At 37.1% G+C, this 21,744-nt stretch overlaps 1 protein-coding gene across 2 annotated transcripts; it reads left to right on the forward strand.

Annotated features, from left to right (window-relative positions):
* Positions 1 to 4,452: 4,452 nt before the first annotated feature.
* LOC107839385 (proline--tRNA ligase, chloroplastic/mitochondrial) lies at positions 4,453 to 21,511 on the forward strand. Of its 2 annotated transcripts, XM_016682840.2 has the most exons (11): positions 4,453 to 4,909; positions 5,826 to 5,882; positions 15,485 to 15,595; positions 17,125 to 17,211; positions 17,302 to 17,415; positions 17,491 to 17,697; positions 18,909 to 19,046; positions 19,397 to 19,558; positions 19,923 to 20,122; positions 21,111 to 21,194; positions 21,301 to 21,511. In XM_016682840.2, exons 1-11 carry the CDS (start codon positions 4,562 to 4,564, stop codon positions 21,440 to 21,442), a joined length of 1,650 nt encoding a protein of 549 aa, XP_016538326.2. In that variant the 5' UTR covers positions 4,453 to 4,561; the 3' UTR covers positions 21,443 to 21,511. The 2 variants fall into 2 exon arrangements, with proteins under 2 accessions (XP_016538326.2, XP_047250511.1); XM_047394555.1 differs by lacking the exon at positions 5,826 to 5,882 and having other exon boundaries at positions 4,484 to 4,909.
* Positions 21,512 to 21,744: the final 233 nt, after the last annotated feature.

The following is a 21,744-nucleotide window of genomic DNA, read 5'->3' on the forward strand; positions in this document are numbered from 1 at the left end:
AGTAATACATACTTAACTCTCACACATATGATAGTGGATCTATCTGCACATACCTTATTCTTCCTAGCCCATCTATGGTTTAAGTTGAATAAACAGATGACTAGCTTGTTGCAACAGATGACACATCTCTTTATATTGTCAATCAATTGGAGACATCTGTTACGACAGTGATCAACCTGTTGCAGAAATCAAACAGATATATACATCTGTTGCAAAAAAATTGCCATTATGTTGTAAGTTATATAACAAAAAGAATATATTTTGTAATAGATTACGCATCTGTTAGATTTATTTTAAAGCAATTTTTTTTATTTTCGAGACACAATAATTTATAAATAGGTCCCTCCTTACAAATATGGATGATCCAGATTCGTACAAGAATATTCATATTGAGTCCTTGCGTGAACTTCAAAGGCAGTTTGATTGATGAACTCCAGAGAGATATTTGGCTGACTTCGGAGCAAGGCTGCCAGATGAATGAAAGATGTCTTATTGACAATAATAATAATAGTAGTAATAATAATTAGGTAATGTTTTTTTATTTTAGCGATTATTTTCCTCCTTTTGTATATCAAATCCACCCAAGGGATTCAAAAATCTATGAACATTCATTTTATTTTGTTGTCGACTTTGAATTTTTAATTCTTATTTAGTATTTAATAATAATCATTCTGTTTATTCCCTGTTCTCAACATGTCGACGGTTGGTGATAGGGATTGAGCAGCAATTTGTGTCAACAGTTAGAGGTTAATCTGCTACGACAGATCAATTATATGTTGCACCTGGCGGTTATTAATAAAAAAGGGCTATTGTTGTTATTAAGAGGGTGAAAAGAAAGACATAACTTGGAGTTCCGATTATTCAATATGAAAAATGTTTCATGAATAAATAATAAGGAAATAAATAATAAACACAATTTATAACCACAATTTTAATAACTGATCGTGACTTTTCACCATTTTTGTTTTTTAAATTATGTATTATATAATAAAATGATTATTATTTTATTAAGGAATTTGAAAATGTATTTGTTTTATTTATAAAATAAAAAGTAAGCAAATTTGGATTAGTGATATGATGATATAGTTAATTTTTTTTTTTAAAAAAGTAGATTATATGTTGCAACAATTAAATTATCTGATGCAACAGGTTCACTATGATTGCAACAGATGATATATTTGTTGTCACAGATGATTTATCTAATGCAACCTATATCGAGTCACAATAATAATAATAATCTGATGGAGGTGACTTATCACAATATTTCTTAATTTAATTAATTCATTACTTTTCACATTAATAAAAAATGTAATTAATAAATGGAGGTGAGCAGTTAGATTATATATTGCAACAGATATGTTATCTGATGCAACATATTTTATATTTGTTGCAACAGATAATATATTTGTCGTCATTGATGTGTTATCTAATGCAACAGATATAGAATATGTTGCCATAACTCAATAAAAACGGTTCTTCGAAAGACTAATTAATAATAATAATCTGAAAAGTCATGACTCATATCACAATATTTATTTTCTTAATTTAATCAAAAATTTAATTAATGTATGGAGGTGAATAGTCGTGCTTTTTTGCCTCTCATTCAAATTCAATCCTCTATAAATAGGTCCGTCCTTACTCAATCGTTCATTCAAATACACACTCTATTTATTTATTGCATTTCGTCTTTCATATTACATCTAAAAGATAATATTATGGTTGACCCAGTGTGGGATGTTGCTTTTCTGCAAGACGCCGTGAATGAACTTCGGAATCAAGTTCGTGATCTGCAATGGGAATTGGGAGGAGTTAGATCAAGAATGCTCTGCAAGATACGCAGGCTGAGGAGGGCCTTGTTGCTACTTCCGGTTGAAGATTGGTCGGCTGGGAAAGATGATGCTGATAATAATAATAATAATTAGAATATTATTTTTCTTTTAGTCTATTATATGTATTTTTATTTGTTTAATAAATAAATTATGTTTGATCTTTGGTGTTTTAATCCATATTTAATTTTCATTCTGTCTATTATCTTCTCAACAAATATTTTGATAATTCGACGTAAAAAGGAATAATTTAAAATCCAGTAGCAAAGCAAGATTTATCTGTTGGATTTGTGGCAGGGGTTGATTTGTGTTGTTTCAAACAGATTAATCATTCGTTGCAACAGATAATTAGTCTGGTGCAACAGATAAACATTCTGATGCAACAGATAAATATTCTGATGCAACAGATAATTAGTCTGGTGCACAAGATAAACATCCTGATACAACAGATAATACGTCTGATACAACAGATAATACGATGATGCAACAGATAAATAGTCTGATACAACAGATTACTCATCTGATGCACCAGATGATTGATCTGTTTAAATTGTGGGCACTTGTGCTGGATTCATAATCGGGATTCTATCCATTGTTGGAAAAACAGAAGTGTACCCAGATGACAAATACGAATAAAAATTATAATTTTACTTGCCAAAGTAACCTATGAAGTAATGCCAAAGTGGAAAGTGATGTAGTAAACAAAATTTGACCTAAGAAATTGGTCAAATTGCAGTAGTAACGCTGTATCACCACCACCAACAACAACAACAAATGGTCGAGAAGAAGAAGATGAAACAGAAGATGATGAATAAAGCAGCAGAAACAGAAATAATTAACAACAAAAATCGCTAAGAGAGAGAAAACAACAATGAATGAGAAGAGAGAGAAAAACGCCCTTTTTCCCTCCGTTTCCCATTATTTTAGGTATATATTGGGATCAAAGTGTAAATTTTAAAACTCGGGGTTATTTTAAAACTTTCCCAACTTTCTTAATACATAATAAAGTAATTGTCACCTCCAACTAATAATTAAGACTTGTGTCACCTGTAGCCCAAACCCCCAACTAACCATGTACTCATAAATTAAAATAGTAGAAAACTAAAAAAATTGTATCTTTAATGTGAGTACCTAATTTCCTTTTCTTTTTAAAATTTCATAATTACCATCAAATCCAACAAATAAAGTTCTACAACTATTTAACGGAGTCTATTAGGGCCCGTTTAGCCATGAATATTTTTACCTTTTTTTCGAAAAAATTTTCCAGAGTTGGAAATCATGGTATTTGGCCATGAAAATTCGAAAAAAAATTCCAGAAATTTTTTCTGAAAAGGGAAAACAGGAGTGTTTTCCAAATTTTTCAACTTCAATTCCAACTTTTATTATTATTACATATAGCCCCAATCTTTTAAATTTTTACATAAAACACTCCTAACAATTAAGTACATGAATAATATTACTTTTTCAATATTACGTATATAGTAGTTTTAAAGAATAAGATAATTATAATTTCAAACTTAATGCTATCCTAATTAATAGATAGTATCTCTTTTTCTCTATCATCATTATTTTTCTCCCTTATTTAATTTTCTCGCTTATTTAAGACATTATTTTACTGCTAATGATCCTAATTACTATAATATAATAATAATAATAATAATTTTTCTGTTGTGATACGGACGTTTAAGGAATTATAGTCGTGTGATTAAATAATGGATAATCGTTTTCTATATTTATGGAATTAATAAAGTTGTAGTAGATTAGTTTACCACTGCCACAAATTATTCTCATTTTTAATTTGATTATATCTATTATACATCTTTATTATACTATTCAAATATAAGTAATTTATATCATATATATGCTAAAAATATAAATCGGTGATACATATTTTTCATAAAAAAATATGTCCAATTTAACAAATTTGTACCTTAAAGTGCAACTGCTACCTTTATATACCATAATACCTGGTATCTTTATACACAAAGTATTATATTTATACCTATAAATGTATAAAAGTATTATATTTATAACAGAAATATACAAAGTATCTTATATATGAAGTTTATATCATGTATATATCATATACACGCATACATAAATATACAAAGTATAAAGAAATATACTAAGCATATTTATATATTTATGGTATATGATATAATATACCATAACTATGCAAAGTATGTTTTACATAGAAATAATTTATTCACACACAGTAAGATCTTTTATGTATAGAAAATTAAAGAAATAAATCAGCGGCATCCTAAAATTTAATAACAACTCATCATTTTCTATTTTTTAAGAACAGAAAATAAAGGAAATAAATTAAATAAATTTGTTTGAAAGATAATATTTGTTATCTAAAAAATTGGAAACAGTGATTTGTTAATACATTTCTGATTTTAGTTGGATGATTTTGATAGTTTGTAAAAGTTGAGGCATAAAATCATATTTTAAAAAGTTTTTTTGAAAAGTAAAAAAAAATTCAAAAAAACATGGCCAAACACAAGTTCAACTCCAATTTCAACTTCAACTTCAACTTTAACTCCAAAAAATTTTAGTTTTCATGGTCAAATGCGTACTTAGTGTCGACTTTAAAATTAGTTAACGCGTACTTAAAAAGATTATTTTGACCCTATTTCCAATTTTTTTGACCATTTTGCCCTTATCTCTAAATTTCCTCATCCAAAGTCCTTCTACTGCTTCGACTAAAGTCCACTCAAAGCGATAACCAAATGGTGGCTCTAAGGCTACCCGCTTTAACTTCAATTTTCACTTCCTCCTCCGCCGCCGCCGTCCGGTCACCGCCGGCGATATTTCCGTTGAAGAACCGACTCCGGTTGCCTATACGGAGACCTTTCACGGCGAATAGCACGGCGGAGAAAGTGGTGGCGCCGGAAGTGGGAGACGGAAAAGGGAAAGTTGTAGATAAAGAGAAGGACAGAGTGATAACTCCGCGTTCGCAGGATTTTAATGCGTGGTATTTGGATGTTATTGCTAATGCGGAGCTTGCTGATTATGGTCCAGTTCGTGGAACTATGGTTATTCGACCTTATGGTTATGCTATTTGGGAAGCTATACAGGTAACCCTATAATTATCCCTTTATATTGACAGGGTGATTAATATTAATATTTGAATATTAAATCAATTATTTTTCTTTATCACTAAGACAGTTAGCTGGTATTTTTAAATTTTTTCAAATTGTTGTTTTGTAGTTCTTCCAAGGTATTTGGGTATGTAAAGATTTTATCTTTTCAAAAGTAATGAATTAATGTCCGATTCTTGAGCCTTGAGCCTGAGGGTCTGTCAGAAACAACATCTCTACCTATGCAGTAGGGGTAACGTGTGCGTGCACTTTCAAATAATAAGGAATTAATGCACGAGATGAATTCCAAACGTAGAGGGTAATAAGTTTGACCTTATTATCCAAGCTTATTGTTCATTTGGAAGAAAAAAGAAAACGAATTTCGGCAATATGTTTGTATTTTAAACAGTTTTGAAGTACCCCAAGCAATTTCTTATTTTCTTGCCAACGGGATATTCTTGCATTTGCTTCAATTCCCCGTTTTCAGTTTACTATAATATTTTAAATTTTTAAAATTAGGGCTTATGTACTTTAATAGTTTTTTGAGTACGTAAAGTTTGTATTCAATCCAGCCAGAAAACTTTATCCTTTCTCTTTTTCGATTGCCTTACTGTTAGATAGCACGTCTTTTCACTTCTTTTGAGCAAACGGTCTATCAGAAACCTCTCTATCCCACAAAGTAGGGGTGAGGTTTGCTTACAACCTACTGTCCTTAGACCCTACTAGTGGGATTACACAGGTTATGTTGTTGTAGGAACTAATGTATGAACATACTTTGAAAATGAGTTGGTTCGATCTTATTTTGGAATCCCCATTTTTCATTTTGGAACTTCTTTCTTTCCTCTCTGTCTTTTGGTTGAATGTAATTTATGAGTTTTGTTTTCATTGGGTTTGTTAATTGTTGTTGGTGCAGGAGTATATGAATGTGAAGTTTAAAGAAACTGGACACAGTAATATGTATTTCCCCCAGGTGGAGTTAGTATTCTTCCTGTGCTTTGACATTTCTTTTCCTTGTAAATTAGAATTTCATTAATCAACAACTATAGTGTGAATTAACTAGGGTCTGGGGTGAGGGCGGGGTCTGGGTTTGGGTTAGGACCGGGTCTAGGATATAGTCTAAGGTTGGGGGCGAGGGGTATTAGAGACAGGTGGGATAAGGGAGCTTCCTGGTTGAGGGTTGGGTCTTGGAACATAGGGATTCTTCAGGGTAAGTCCATAGATCTCGTAAAGATTCTTAGTAAGATGAGGATTAGTATAGTCTATGTCCAGGAAACCAAATGGGTAGGCTCTAAGACAAAGGATATGGACGGGGTAAGTTGTGGTACTCGGGTAGTGTGAAACATAGGAATGGGATAGGTATCTTAGTAGATGAATATCTTTGGGGGTAGGTGGTGGAGACGAAGCGGATTAATGATAGGTTGATGTCGATTAAGTTGGCCATTGGAGGATCGACATTGAACGTTATTAGTGCCTGTGTTCCGCAGGTAGGGTTGGCCGAGGAGGAGAAGAAGATCTTTTGGAAGGTTTTGGATGAGGTAGTGAGAGGCGTTCCAAGCATCAAGAAGTTTTTTGTTAGAGGGGATTTAATGGGCATATTGGGTCTTTATCCGTTCCAAGCACCGAGAAGCTTTTTGTTAGAGGGGATTTAATGGGCATATTGGGTCTTTATCGGGAGTTTATAATGATGTGCATGAGGGTTTCGATTTTGGGGAGCGGAATGAAGGAAGAGCTTCACTTTTGGAGTTTGCTAGGGCTTTTGGGTTGTGGATAGTGAATTCTAGCTTTCCAAAGAAGGAAGAGCACCTTATTACCTTTAGTAGTTCGGTGGCCAAGACCCGGATGGACTTTTTGCTCCTTATAAAGGGGGATAGAGTATGTAAAGACTGTAAAGTCATAACTAGCAAGAATCTCTCGACCCAACATAGGTTGCTGGTGATGGACTTGGTAATCAAAAAGTGCAGAAAAAAGAGGGTGTAGAGGATCTGCTCAGGATTAAGTGGGGTAGTTTGACTCTGGCCAATGACGTGAAAATAGGGGAGAAGTTGACGACTATGGGGGCTTGGGAAAGTAAACGGGATGTGAATAGTATGTGGGAGACAACTGTCAATTGCATTAGGGAGACCATTAGAGTGGTGTTGGGTGTCTCGAGAGGCCGATCTAGCAAGACTGGTGGTGGAACAAAGAAGTTAAAAGGAAGTGGAGACTAAGAAGGTGACCTATGCTAAGTTGGTTGTAAGCAAGGATGACGAGGAAAAGCAGACGAATAGGGAGGAGTAGAAGTTAGCTAGGAGGGAGGCTAAGTTAACTATTATGATGGCTAAGACAACAACTTTTGAGAGCTTATATGCGGCTTTAGAGGAGAAAGACGGAGATAAGAAGTTGTATAGGCTTGCCAAGGCCAGAGAGCGGAGGGCTCGTGACCTTGACCAAGTGAAATGCATCAAGGGGGAGGATGGCAAAGTGTTGGTTGAAGATACCCTTACTAGGAAGAGGTGACAATCCTATTTTCATAGATTTTTGAATGACGAGGGGAACAAAGGTTTCGTGCGGGGGACTTGGAGAACTCATAGAGGTGTTGCGATTATGGTTATTATGGGCATATTAAGGTTGAGGAGGTTAGGGGTTATTCGTAAGATGCATAGGGGTAGGGTGACTGGGCCAAACGAGATTTCAGTAGATTTTGGAGGAGCACTGGCGGGGCAAGTTTGGAGTGACTGACAAGGTTGTTTAACATTATTTTTAGGGCGATAAAGATGTCCGAAGCTTGGAGATGGAGTATGATGATTTCTTTATATAAGAACAATATAAGAACAAGGGGGACATTCAGAGTTGCAATAACTATAGGGGTATTAAGTTGTTGAGTCATACTATGAAGGTTTAGGAAAGGGTGATAGAGTCAAGGCTGAAGAGGATCGTGACTATTTCCGAGAACTAGTTTGATTTCATGCCAGGTTGCTCGACTACTGCGGCCATTCACCTCGTGAGGAGATTAGTGGAGCAGTTTAGGGAGAGGAAGGACTTGCACATGGTGTTCATTGATCTTGAGAAGACGTATGTAAAGTACCTAGGGAGATTCTGTGGAGGTGTTTGGAGGCCAGAGGTCTGCTAGTGGAGTACACTAGATCAATTTAGGACATGTACGACGACGTGGAGACTCGTGTGAGGACGGTAGGAGGGGATTCAGACCTCCTTCCTGTTTTGACCAGGTTGCACCAGGGATCGACTCTTAGCCCGTTTTTATTTGCCTTAATGATGGATGTTTTGATGCAGTGTATTCAAGGAAAGGTGCCTTGGTGTATGTTATTTGTTGATTATATTGTACTGATTGACGAGATTTCGGGAGGAGTTAATGACAAGTTGGAGGTTTGGAGGCAGACCCTTAAGTCCAAAGGTTTTAGGTTGAGCAAGACCAACACGGAGTACTACTTGGAATGTAAGTCTAGAGATTTATCGCATGAGGTTGACGTGGTAGTGAAGCTGGATTCTCAAGCCATTTAGAAGAAGGTTAGTTTCAAGTATCTTGGGTCTATGATTCAAGAGAATGACGAGATTGATGAGGATGTCACACATCATATTGGTGTAGGGTGGTTGAAATAGAGGCTTGCTTCGGGAGTCTTGTGTAATAAGAAGGTGCCTCCTAAAGTTAAAGGTAAGCTCTACAGAGTGGCAGTCCGAACGGCTATGTTGCATGGAGCGGAGTGTTGGCCAGTTAAGAACTCCCACATCCAAAAGTTGAAGGTGGCGGAGATGAGGATGTTGCGATGAATATGTGGACTTACTAGGAATGATAGAGTTAGAAATGAGATTATTCGAGAGAAGGTGGGAATGTCTTTGATGGAGGACAAGATGCGAGAAGGTTGCAATGGTTCGGGCATGTGCTGAGGAGGAGCACAACTGCTCCAGTTTGGAGGTGTGAGAGTGACTATTGATGATTTTAGGCGGGGTAGAGGTAGGTCGAAGAAATATTGAAGGGAGGTAATTAGGTATGATATGAAGCAGTTACAGCTTACGGAGAACATGACCCTTGATAAGAAGGCATGGAGAACGCAGACTAGGGTAGAGGGTTAGTGGGTAGGAGTTTGTCCATAATAGTAGGTAAGAGTGTTTTTCTTTATATCTACGCCCGTCGTTTCTTGTTCGCGGTGTTTCGGTAATGTCTTGAATTTCGTATAGATAGTTTATGGTATTACCTTGTGGGTATCTTGTTTTCTTTATTATATAGCAGTGTGTGTCTCATTTTCGTTGCGTGCTTTTGTATTTTTGTTTGTTTGTTTAATTATACTGTTCTCTGTCCTGAGCCGGGGGTCTATCGAAAACAACCTCTCTACTCCATCTGAGGTAGTGATATGGACTGCTTACACTTTACCCTCCCCAGACCCCACTTTGTGGGAGTACATTGGATATGTTGTTGTTGTTATTGTATGTGTGTGACTTGAAAATTGATGTTTTGGTACCTGGTGGGTTAGGAGTTGTCTATTAGTTAGATTGATGTATGAGTTATTATGTATCTTGTTATAAAAGAGGAAATTTGTGGGCTTTTCCCTTGCAAATTCATCTGCTTTGAAGAATCATTTGCATGTTTTTAAGGTAGATTAATTGTGGAATTAGCATGTACATATGATAAGAAAATTATGTATCTTTTGCCTTAATTGATAAAAAGTGCCCCAAGCATAGTGGAGTGGCAAAAAGATGTATTATGGCATCCTTTCTTGAGGGAGATACAAAGATTCCAACACTCTCAGATATCATAAAGTGGTATGCAATCACATGGAATGCGGTTTTCGTGATCAACATCTATGAGATGGCTAACACTAAGTTCCTCTTCGAATTTCCAAATAGGAATATGGCAGAGCAGATTATCTAGAGGGAATGGAGTTGGAAGAAGACCAAAATCAAACTCCATTGGTGGAACCTAGTTATCGGATGCTCACCTTTTAATCAAAAATCCAGTAATAACCGGATTTGAGCCCTGGGAGTGCCTGCATCTATGGTCTCAACGAACCTTCAAAGAAATTGGAAATCTCTGCGGAGGCTGGGTAGCAACTGAAGAAGAAACAGATATGAAGAACCATCTAAAGTGGGGGAGAATCCAATTGCAGGGGATGGTTAGAATTGTCCTAAAGAGATTTCAATACAAAGAGATGGAATCATATTCATCATCCCAATTTGGGTAGAGAAAGGAGTTTGTTTTCAAAGAATTTTGCCAGAGACAGAGTGTTACAATGCTATAACCACTGGTCCAAAAGATCACGTGGACCTCTGGGTAAAAGACCCGATCTCTGTTGGTAAAGGACATAGGAACATGTGCGATTCTGAGAGACCATAGAGAGAACGCGTGAGGTGTTCGGTGACAGCTGAAGGAATTTTAAATTTAAGAACGCAAGCACGCGACAAGTAGGTGGGGTTTTTAAAGTCTTACACTCAACAAGTTGACCGGTGCAAATCAAATAAATTGATTGGGCCCGATGCAACTCAGGTCATTTTTAATGATCTGGCAGGCCCAAAGAGTGATTATTACTTTGATCCTCTTTCTGAAGAAGCAATTAGAAATAGCTTAAATAATACAGTGGCAGTGATGAAGTCTTCTACGCATGGGGAAGATGAGAACCAATGAAGAACTGATTCTAACACAGGAATTAAGGACATGCAGACTAAGACGACTCTGGAAAACATGGCAATCGAGGTCAGCATTGAAAAACTGGATTGAGGATTCAAAAGACAACAGAACAACAAATAGTCATGATTACGCAAGATGAAACAGAAATTGAAGAGAACCCTCAGGGGTTGGCCTGGTGGTAATTGGCTTGAGCTTTGGGGTGCTCTCTTTCAAGGTCTCAAGTTCGATACCTGCTGGGTGCAAACAATTTCTGAGGGCCATCGGACTGGGTGAAACCCTGAATTAATCGTGGTGTACTTGCGGGAAACTTCTTGCCAGGGCCTGTGCACCCTCGGGATTAGTCGGGACTTGAAGAGTCTCGGACACCCGGTGCAAGTAAAAAATAAAAAATAAAAATTGAAGAGCGGATTGTGGAAGACGCAGTACAATCCAACATCATAATAGCTCAAATATAAAAAAAAGTAGGAGACCTCCATGTGGGTGAGACAAAATTTTATCAATTTTGGGAAAAATTTAGGGGTCGATTTCCATGGACACGGGGAAGAAACACTGGAATTATTAATGCAAATTGACAGCTATAGACAGGCAAGGAAGACGAAGAGTGATTCTATTTTCAAAAGGCCAAGATACAGAGGGACTCAAGAACTTTTAAAAGGCTTACTTTTGATGTTAAGTTCAAAGATGATGAATAGGGATTGGGGAAAGAAGAGAAGCTATTATAATGAAGGTAAAGCTGGTGACATGGAATGTTAGGGGTCTAAACAGCAGAGATAAAAGAAGGTTTGTGAAGAGTTTAATTTACCATTGGAATGCAGATATTGTTTGTCTTCAGGAATCAAAAGAGGGGGATGTCAAAGATTTGATTAAAGAAATATGGGGTGTGAGATGGGTTAAGCATGCTTGGAGAATCCTGATGATTTGGGATAACAAGTGTTGGAAGGGGGAGATTCTGGAAGTTGGATCCTATGCTCTTACCTGTAGTTTTGAGGCATTACTGCACGACTTCAAGTGCCGCATAACAGGAGTATATTCTCTAAATTGTAGATTGGAAAGAGAACATGTATGGGAGGAATTAGGGGATGTTAGGAGTTTGTTTGAAGGGCCATGGGTTGTTTGCGGAGAATTTAATGTCACAAGATTTCCATCAGAGAAAAGAAATTGCATTAGAAGAACCACAACTATGGAGGATTTCTATGATTTCATTGAAGACATGGAGTTGCTGAACTTGCAACTGGAGGGGGGTAATTATACTTGGTTTAAAGGAGATAGTAGTAATGTTGCCTCCAAAATTGACAAAATACTAGTATCCAAAGAGTGGGATGGCAGTTTCAGAAAAATTAAACAGGTTCTGTTGCAAAGATTGGTCTCTGATCACAATCTTGTGGCGTTACAATGTGACGAATGGGAACAAACTAAATCATACTTTAAGTGTGACAACTGGTGGCTGAACACTAATGGTTTTGTGGATAGAGTTAGAGGATGGTGGGAGTCTTTTGATTTTGAAGGGAGGGAAGCCTGGTCACATCCTAGTATGCAAACTAAAAGCTCTAAAAGGCAAGCTAAAAGAGCGAAGCAAGACCACAATGGGCAATTTGAGGATGCAAAAGACTCATATTTTGAGTCAACTAGCTACCTTAGATGCTACCTTAGATGCTGCTCAACTGATAAGACTGTTGACCGAAGAAGAGTCTGTGTTGAAGTCAACTCTATTAATGGATTATGAGGAACACCTGAAAAATGATGAAACAATGTGAAGGCAAAGATCTAGGGCACTTCGGCTTTAAAAGGGGGAGATAGAAATACCAGTTTCTTTCATAAAGTGGCTAATGCACATAAGAGAAACAACAATATTGCTAGCTAGTGATCCAGGATTAAACTATAGTAAAGCCTCACAGAATTAAGGCGAAGATCATTGATTTTTATCAAAAGCTTTACTCAGAGACCCTGAACAATAGACCTATAAGCAATTTGATTGATTATCCAGTGCTTGCTGAGTTGAGAGAGAGTCTTCAAGGGGAAGTTTTGGAGGAGGAAGTTCTTTCATGTTTGAAGTTGTGTGCCATAGACAAAGCACCTGATCCAGATAGTTCCACAATAGGGTTCTTCATCAAATGTTGGGATGTGCTGAAAAAGGACATTATGGAAACTCTTAAGAATTTTCATGATCATGGAATCTTTGTTAAAAGTTTTAATGCCACATACATTGCACTAATACCAAAGAAGACACGAGCAAAAGAGCAGGGAGAATTCAGACCAATCAACCTAATTGGCAGCGTATACAAACTGATTTCTAAGGTGCTAATAGAAAGATTGAAAAAAGTAGTAGACAAGCTGTTGGACGTCCAACAAATAGACTTCATTAAAAACAGGCATATAATGGATGCCATCTTGATAGCTAATGAAGCTGTGGATTCTAGAATCAGTCAAGGGAATGCTGGAATACATTGTAAGTTGGATATTGAAAAGGCATACGATCACATTAATTCGGAATATTTACTGAAAATGCTCTCTTGTGTGGGTTTCGGGAGGAATGGATCAAATAGATGAGATTTTGCATATGCACTATCAGATTTTCGGTGTTGATCAATGGGTCACCTGGAGCAAATCCTCCTACTCAAAGAGGTCTAGGGAGATCCATTGTCTTCTTTTCTCTTCATCATTGCGATGGAGGGGTTGAACAATATGATCAATGTAGCAAGAAGCAATGAGTACCTTAGTGGTTTTGCGGTGGCAACAAACTCAAACTCTAATTCAAGTGTCAACATGGAAGTCACACATCTCCAATATGCAGATGACACATTAATTTTTTGTGATGCTAATGAAGGTCAACTGATGATTTTATGATCAATTTGATTTTGGTTGAAAGTGTATCAGGGTTACAAATCAACTGTAGGAAGAGCATGTTGTTTCCAATCAATGGTGTTTCTAACATGGTATAATCGTCTAGGGTTCTGGGAGGTGAAGTAGGGTCCTAGCCTACTATCTATTTGGGAATGCCCTTAGGAGCCAAGTCAAAGTCCTTAAACATTTGGAGCACAGTGATTGAAAAGTGTGAAAAGAAGCTAACTAGATGGAAATCACGATATCTTTCTCCAGGAGATAGAGTAACTCTCATAAACTCTGTTTTGGATGCCCTTCCAACATACATGATATCCATCTTCCCCACTCCAGTTGGAATCATTTAGAGATTGGACAAGGTAAGAAGGGACTTTCTCTGGAAAGGGAACATAGAAAAAGACTCTACAGTACTATACTTAGTGAAGTGGAACAAAGTACTAACAAGGGGGTCTAGGTACAAGGAATCTAAAGCTACAAAGCAAAGCTCTTAGATTAAAATGGCTTTGGAGGTACTCCCAAGAACCTCAAGCATACTAGAGCAAGATCATCTAGGCTAAATATGGAGAAGAGAATAGGTGGATGACAAAAAAGGGTTCATATTCCATATGGTGTTAGTCTATGGAGATCCATCAGTGTACTTTGGCATTTTTTGAAAAATCACATTGTCGTCAAAGTAGGAAATGGTCTCAAGAATTCCTTCTGAGATGACAAATGGTTGGGGTCAGATAGTCTTAAAAGTTTGTTCCCTCAGATGTGTGGGGTGGCTGTCCAACAACTGTATGTTGCAGACTCTTGGACACATCAAGGGTGGAACATCCAATTTCGAAGGAACTTCAATGACTGGGAAATGGATATAGTGACTAAATTTTTCTCTGTGTTGGAGGAATTGAAAGGCACAAATGAAGAAGCTGATAGACTGTGGTGGAATCTGGACAGTAAATGTTTTTTTAAGGTCAGCTATGCATATAAACTTCTGGTCTAAGGAAGTCAGCAGTCACATCACATCAGTGGCCTTGGAAGTATGTCTGGAAGGTGAAAATACCTTTCAAAGTTGCCTGTTTCACCTGGTTATTAGCAAGGGAAGCTGTTTTAACTCTAGAAAACCTTAAGAAAAGGAAATTTTCCCTTTGTTCCAGATGTTACCTTTGTGGTGAAGAGGGTGAGACAGTCGGTCATCTGTTTCTACAGTGCAAGATTACATGTCAACTATGGAGGATTTTTCTTAGCCTCAGGGTTATTGTTTGGGTTATGCCCAACAAAATCACGCAATTATTATGTAGCTGGGAGGAGGCAGGAGCAAGAGCTGCTGACAGAGACAGATGGAGGATTGTCCCCAGCTTGTATTTGGAGGATAATATGGAAAGTGAGGAATTCTAGATGTTTTGAGGGAAAATATGTGATCTACAGAAGATCAAGCTAAACTGCATCAAATTGTTTTGTTTTTGGTGTAAACAGATGTACTTAGGAGACTGAGTCAATCATTGACATCCTAGGCTCTTGTGAGGATTTTGATTCAGTTCTCTATTCTTATATGTTGTAAAGATGGTTTTCAGTACAACCTATGTAATGTCCTTTGTTAATATACACAAATGTTACCTTCTCAAAAAAAAAAACAACTTTACGACAAACCTGAGTTGTTTTCTCTTCTTTTTGTTTGTGTTGACTGTGCCGTTATATAGTAGTGAAGATTTTCTGTGTTTCCTGTTAAAAATGGTGGTCTTAGAGTTGGAAAAAGTGGTGTTGATATTCAATATAAAAAGAACATGTGATAATATTATTTATTGCACCAACTGATGCTCCCCTTTGTGCTGCCAAACATTTATCAATTTTTCTCTTACATGTTGCTATGTGCGAGGGTCATTTTTTTCACTCAGTTATTACATAAATTTGATAATTTTCTATGTCGCTGAAATATTGTATAAAAAGGTTTAAAAGTGATTTTTCCTTGCAATGACATGTTCAACTTTGTCATGGGAGAGTATTATGACAGTTTAACATGACTTCTCAATATTTCTTTTTATTATCGGCTTCAAATTTATTAATATTGCGGTTTTATTGGATATTTCTGCATGCTGTTTTAGTCTAATCATGTATTATTGATGCAACTATTGTTTCAGTTCATACCGTATTCCTTCATTGAGAAAGAAGCTAGTCATGTTGAGGGTTTCAGTCCAGAATTAGCTCTTGTTACCGTTGGAGGAGGAAAAGAACTTGAAGAAAAGCTTGTGGTAAATGTCTCTACCCTTTATCATGTTTCTTTACTTTTCTGTTCTTTTTTGACATGTCTTGTATAGTGTACTAGTAAAATGGTGTGGGCGCTATTAGGGGTTATTTCATCCATAGTGTACCACAATAAAAGGGATTGAGGGGAGTGGGAAAGGGGAAACAACATGTGCTGGTAGATTGCAAATTCCACCTTACCTAGTCAAGGAAAAATTGCACATACCTACACATTTTGGCAATGTAGCTGATTAACTCCAACCAAACCAAGAAAAAAAAGAAAATAAATTCCTCCATTCTTGAATATAGGCAGCCTTGTCCTTTCAAATATCTGCATTTGGAAAGATTCTTATTAATAGGGGTTATTTTATCCATAGTGTACCACAATAAAAGGGGTTGAGGGGAGTGGGAAAGGGGAAACAACATGTGCTGGTAGATTGCAAATTCCACCTTACCTAGTCAAGGAAAAATTGCACATACCTCCACATTTTGGCAATGTAGCTGATTAACTCCAACCAAACCAAGAAAAAAAGAAAATAAATTCCTCCATTCTTGAATATAGGCAGCCTTGTCCTTTCAAATATCTGCATTTGGAAAGATTCTTATGAATGGCATATTACCTATGCCCCTATAACTATATATCTGAGCCTGAATTTCATCAAAATAATTTTCCCGGCTAAATAACTAGCTAGGTCAAATCTTTATTGAAAAAAATGTCCTACCTTGGTCGAGCTCGTCTTAAATCTTTTGCCTGTAGGATTCATCCTAAGGAAGGATTCTCCCATAGACGAACCTACTTCCTTAAACATTTAAACACTATTATGCAGGACATATCCACATTGCTGCAAAAGTAGTCGTCTCTGTATACAGGAAGAAAAGCACAGGGGCGACACCTTTCATTCTGCAAATTTGGGTTTCTCATAGGTTAATAGTAACGGGAAATGGGGCCACTAGAATAACTTATTATGCTCGGTTACCACATTCTTCTCAAGATTGAAGGTAGTCATCCACCATTGTTGTGTTTGTAGCGAAAAGTATGAGTTGAATGCTCAATTTATGACTTCAAAGGGTATTATCACTTAACAGTCAATGTTTGAAATATCCAGTTAAAGTTTTAGTTATTTAAAGATGCGTAGAAGGCGTTTGGACATCAAAAAAAGTAGTACTTGAAGAAAGTGGAAAAAGGTATTTGGAAACGAAGTTGTGTTTGGACATGCATTTAAGTTGAAAAAAAGTTGAAATTGTGTGAGTGGAAAAAAAATCCACTTGAAAAACAAGTAAAACCACTGTTTCAGACTTGAAACTCATCTTCAATTTTTTCCCTTCAAAAAATCAGTCCAATGTATAACCAAATGTTGTTTTGAAAAATAGTGAAAATTTGGTATACACAAATGGGGACGTAATCTTTTTGTGAAACATTTTTCTTGAGAAATAAAGAAAATGTAATTTAAGATACGTCATATTTAAAGCGGGGTTGTATTTCAGCATTATAATCTGAATATGGGTTTAATGTTTTATCTTCTTGAGGTTCTGGCAGGTCAGACCTACTAGTGAAACAATTGTAAATCATATGTTTACTCAATGGATTCATAGTTACCGTGACCTTCCTCTCATGATCAATCAGGTTCGTTCAATCTCATCCTTCATTTTTACTGTTACCTGTAAGAAGCGAGACTATTCTGTTCTCATATTATATCATTTAATGTATTTTCAGTGGGCAAATGTTACGAGGTGGGAGATGCGAACCAAACCATTTATTAGGACGCTTGAGTTTCTATGGCAGGAGGGCCATACTGCCCATGCTACTGCAGAAGAAGCAGAAAAAGAGGTTTTTATTTTTGTTATATACAGTGTTTTCCAGTTAGTGCTTTTATATAACAGATTGCTACTTGCTGTACTTCAGGCAATGCAGATGATCGATGTATATACAAAATTTGCTTATGAGCAAGCTGCAATACCTGTTATTGCAGGTAGGAAATCGAGGGTGGAGACGTTTGCCGGTGCTTCGACAACCTATACAATTGAAGCAATGATGGGAGATAGGAAGGCTTTACAGGCAGGCACAAGCCACAACCTTGGTCAAAACTTTTCCCGCGCATTTGGAACACAGGTAAATTTGGAATCTAAGAATGTGTTGATAATTTCCTTCAATCGAAGTAGTTATGACACTTTGTAATGAATTCTCATGCTTTAAGTACCATTTCAGTTTTTATATGGAGTGTATTGTCTCGTATTGCTGTTCAACATGCTTCAAGATCTGCAGTCAGACATGGTTAATTGGCTTACACTTGTGATCTCCTAACTGGTAGGATGAGGCAGTAGTGAACTTCTTTGTAGTTTTAGACGATTGAGCCAAGAGATCTAATATATTTAAGTCAAAAAGTTTTTCTTTTAAAAATCAGATGTCAGAGTATGTAGCCAATACAGTCATGTCCCTTGTGTTTGGCTCTCACTTATGATTCACCTGTTACAACTTCTATTTCCTCCAAATTTCATGGCTTGTCTCCTCCAAGATTACAGAATCTTTTCTGATCTCAAATCATGTAAGTGTCAAACTTACCAAATCATGCAAAACCCTGGCCCACTCTGTTTCTCTTGGTGGCACTCTACAGGATTTGTGTTTTGGATACCCGTGTGCGATTTCTGGTGATTCCTTTTCATAGTCCAATTTTTTCCTTTTATATGTTTGATACCCGTGGTGTCCACGCCAACTTGAGCACACCTTGACTAGTTTCATGGGATGCATGCTACCTTCCACTAGCACAGGGACCTGTTAGATCTGTCCACCAAGGCTTGGACAAATGGGAAGAAATCATCTAGTGTTTTTTGCTTCCGCTGGAATTTGAACATGAGACCTCATGTACCTGTTAGATCTGTTCACCAAGGCTTGGACAAATGGGAAGAAATCGTCTAGTGTTTTTTGCTTCCGCTGGAATTTGAACATGAGACCTCATGGTTTTCCTACCCACTTGATTGACCACTAGGTCACTCCCTTGGGTACATTTTTCTTTTTCCAAGTATGGTGACATTGCTCCTTTACAATTTCTTTGGGATTTTACCACTTCATCTTTCTCATAGTTGGGTGGATAGGATGAATTTTGCTAAATTTCAACTGCCCATAGCCTGCAGGAACTCAATTTTTGTGAGAATTTTGAGACCAACCCAGGACATCATTCTTACCATACGAGAACTAGTCTATAGGATTCAAATGTTGTGAGATACTGAAATTTCTTTCTGTGCTACAATGATTTTGCTTGATACGCCTGTCACCCACTTTGTTAACCGGTTATCTTTAGTGTAACAGTTTTAATGTTTTTACAGTTCACAGATGAAAATGGGCAACGACAACATGTCTGGCAGACATCATGGGCAATTAGCACTCGCTTTGTGGGAGGTATCATCATGACACACGGGGATGACTCTGGCTTACTGCTGCCCCCAAGTCTGGCACCTGTGCAGGTTCCTAAAACTTCTTTTTAACTGGTTAATTTTCATATCTAGCAAGTTTTGAGTAATTGTCTCGATTTGTGTGACTTCTTGGTCTACTTGTCAGTGACGGCATTAAAGGTTCTGATTGTAAATCATCATGCCCATGTAGTATGACAATAATAGGGAATTCTGAATAATTGGGTGGACAAAAATTGAGTTGTTCTGCTTTATACCCTGCTCTGTGTTCTATACTGGATTGCTAGCTGTTTAGTTCTTCCTTTTATCTTGTAATCTAATGCATATAAAGGCATTCTGTAAATAGCAATTTCGGCTAGTGGGTCATGGTGATTGAATATCTTCTTGTTGAATGCTGCTCCCAGGTCGTTATTGTCCCAATATGGAAGAAGGAAAGTGAGAAGACAGGAGTTCTGACTGCGTTATCATCTGTGAAAGAAACTTTACAAGCTGCAGGGATAAAAGTGAAGATTGACGACTCCGATCAGAGAACACCTGGCTGGAAATTCAATTACTATGAAATGAAGGTGTGTATTGGCCTCTGTAGAAATTCAGACGTGACAAGATAACAACCTATAGTTCAGAGGAAATGACTACCAAAATTAAACTGAGAGAACATGCATTTTAGTGTTTCATTAGGTAAATAGCTCGGTGGTTTAGTTGTCGGCAGTTCTAAAATACTTGCGCGTTTGTAGGCCTTAGTTCTGATGAAATTTCTCTTCCTTGGATGAAGTTCTTTGTCTAGTCCGGACGGTTTTCTTGGATGCAGATAATATAGTGTGTGCTTAAAGTTGGCGTACATGGTTTTAGGCTTTATCAGCCACCATCACTAGGACCAAACATGAAGTGTTTGTTTGATAATACCCTGTAAAACACCCTTTTCCTATGTAGGGAGTTCCTTTGAGGATTGAAATTGGCCCGCGAGATGTTTCAAGTGGAACTGTGGTTATCTCTAGAAGAGATGTTCCTGGAAAGCAGGGGAAAGTTTTTGGAATATCCATGGAGCCGTCCGTTCTGGTAGCTTACATCAAAGACAAGTTGGATGAGGTCCAATCATCGCTTTTGGAAAGAGCAACAACTTTTCGTGATAGGCAAGTCCTAACCACTTTGTAATTTGGCTGTAAATACAATGAACTGCATTTTCTGCTGTATACTTTTTCTTCCATTCATCTTTGATGATAACTTGTAGTGGAACATTTCCTTCAGGACTTCTACTATTAGTTGGATGACCTTCTACAAATGGTTTATTCTGATCACTAAATTTCCTTTAGCGAAGGGGAGCCTTGGAGTAACTGGTAAAGTTGCTGCCATGTGACCAGGAGGTCATGGGTTCAAGCAGTGGAAACAGCCCCTTGCAAAAATGTAAGGTGAGGCTGCATACCGGAGATTCTTGTGGTTTGGCCCTTCCCCGGACCTCACGTATAGCGGGAGCTTTAGTGCATCGGGCTGCCCTTTTCCTAAATTTCCTTTAAAGCCTTGTAGCATTAATTGACCGACCTTATACAAGCTGTGCTTTTTTTCACTACATTTCCTTTAGAAATTTGTCTCATTAATTGTAGATGACTTGTACAAGTTGTGTCATGTTAGCGCTAGACAAGATGTCTGGCAATGTTGGAGCAAGGTGGATGTCTCGAGGTGTGAAGCATCACCTTGCAGGATTTCTAATTTTGTGGGTACTTAAAAGAAAAATAGAAATGCCATAAAAAGATATGTGAAGGCGTGGTCACAAGTCACAACTGTGAGGATAGTCGAACAAAAATATGAGTAATTTTTTGGTGACAATGGGATTATACCTGAGATTTAAGCTCTTACTTCTCTTTGTTATAGATGTGCAAACGAGTAGTATACATGAAATTGCTATGGTGCATGTTTTGTATTTGATATTGTGTTGATTTGGCACTACTAACAAAAGAAACCAGTTATGTAAATTGGAACTCTATGTAACAAAAAGAGTACTGCACAGGTTTTATCAAAGATCGATGCATTGCCATTTTGCTTTAGTGCCTGTGTTTCATGCTCCTTTTGTGTTGGATTATGAATCTCTTTCTGATTTTCTGTTGCTTAACCATATCATTTCAGTAACATCGTGGACGTGTATTCATATAATGAGCTTAAAGAAGCAATAGCTCAAGGGAAATGGGCAAGGGGGCCTTGGTCAGCTGGGTAAACCTCTTCTTATACCTTTTTTTGTGTCTGGTGTCTGATTCATTCCTTGTATATTTTGTTGGTGATCTGTGACTCACATGTTATCGCCATACATATGATACAGCGATGAGGAAGAATTAAAGGTGAAAGAAGAAACAGGGGCAACCATTAGGTGTTTCCCTTTTGAACAGCCCGAGGGACCAAAGAAGTGCTTGATGACTGGCAATTCAGCAGAGGAAGTTGCAATATTTGCTAAATCTTATTAGTTGCTTCTTAATTTCTTCTACTGCGCACGATGATGCTAAATTGCATCAATAGAAATTTTTTGTTGTTGATTGTCGGCATTTTTGCTTTGAGATTTAGTTGCAGTCATAGTGATAGTAGTTATAGTTTCCCTGTTATATTGAAATGGCACTATTAAAATCAGCAATATCGCAAGAAATCAATGTCCGCCCAAAGCTACGAAGTCATGTTTGTAAACTCACTATGCTAGAAAAGCACACACCACATAAAATTGTAGCTGCAGTAGAGCAACAAAACTATTTCTATTCACTTTTTGGTATTTTGA

Source organism: Capsicum annuum, chromosome 8 (genome assembly GCF_002878395.1).
Source record: "Capsicum annuum cultivar UCD-10X-F1 chromosome 8, UCD10Xv1.1, whole genome shotgun sequence".
NCBI classification, from domain to species: domain Eukaryota; kingdom Viridiplantae; phylum Streptophyta; class Magnoliopsida; order Solanales; family Solanaceae; genus Capsicum; species Capsicum annuum.

Coding starts and splice junctions, on each gene's coding strand:
- LOC107839385 (XM_016682840.2), top strand. CDS start 4,562: ATGGTGGCTCTAAGGCTACCCGCTTTAACTTCAATTTTCACTTCCTCC. Junction 17,416..17,490: donor CAGAAGAAGCAGAAAAAGAG/GTTTTTATTTTT, acceptor GCTGTACTTCAG/GCAATGCAGATGATCGATGT. Junction 20,123..21,110: donor GCAACAACTTTTCGTGATAG/GCAAGTCCTAAC, acceptor ATATCATTTCAG/TAACATCGTGGACGTGTATT.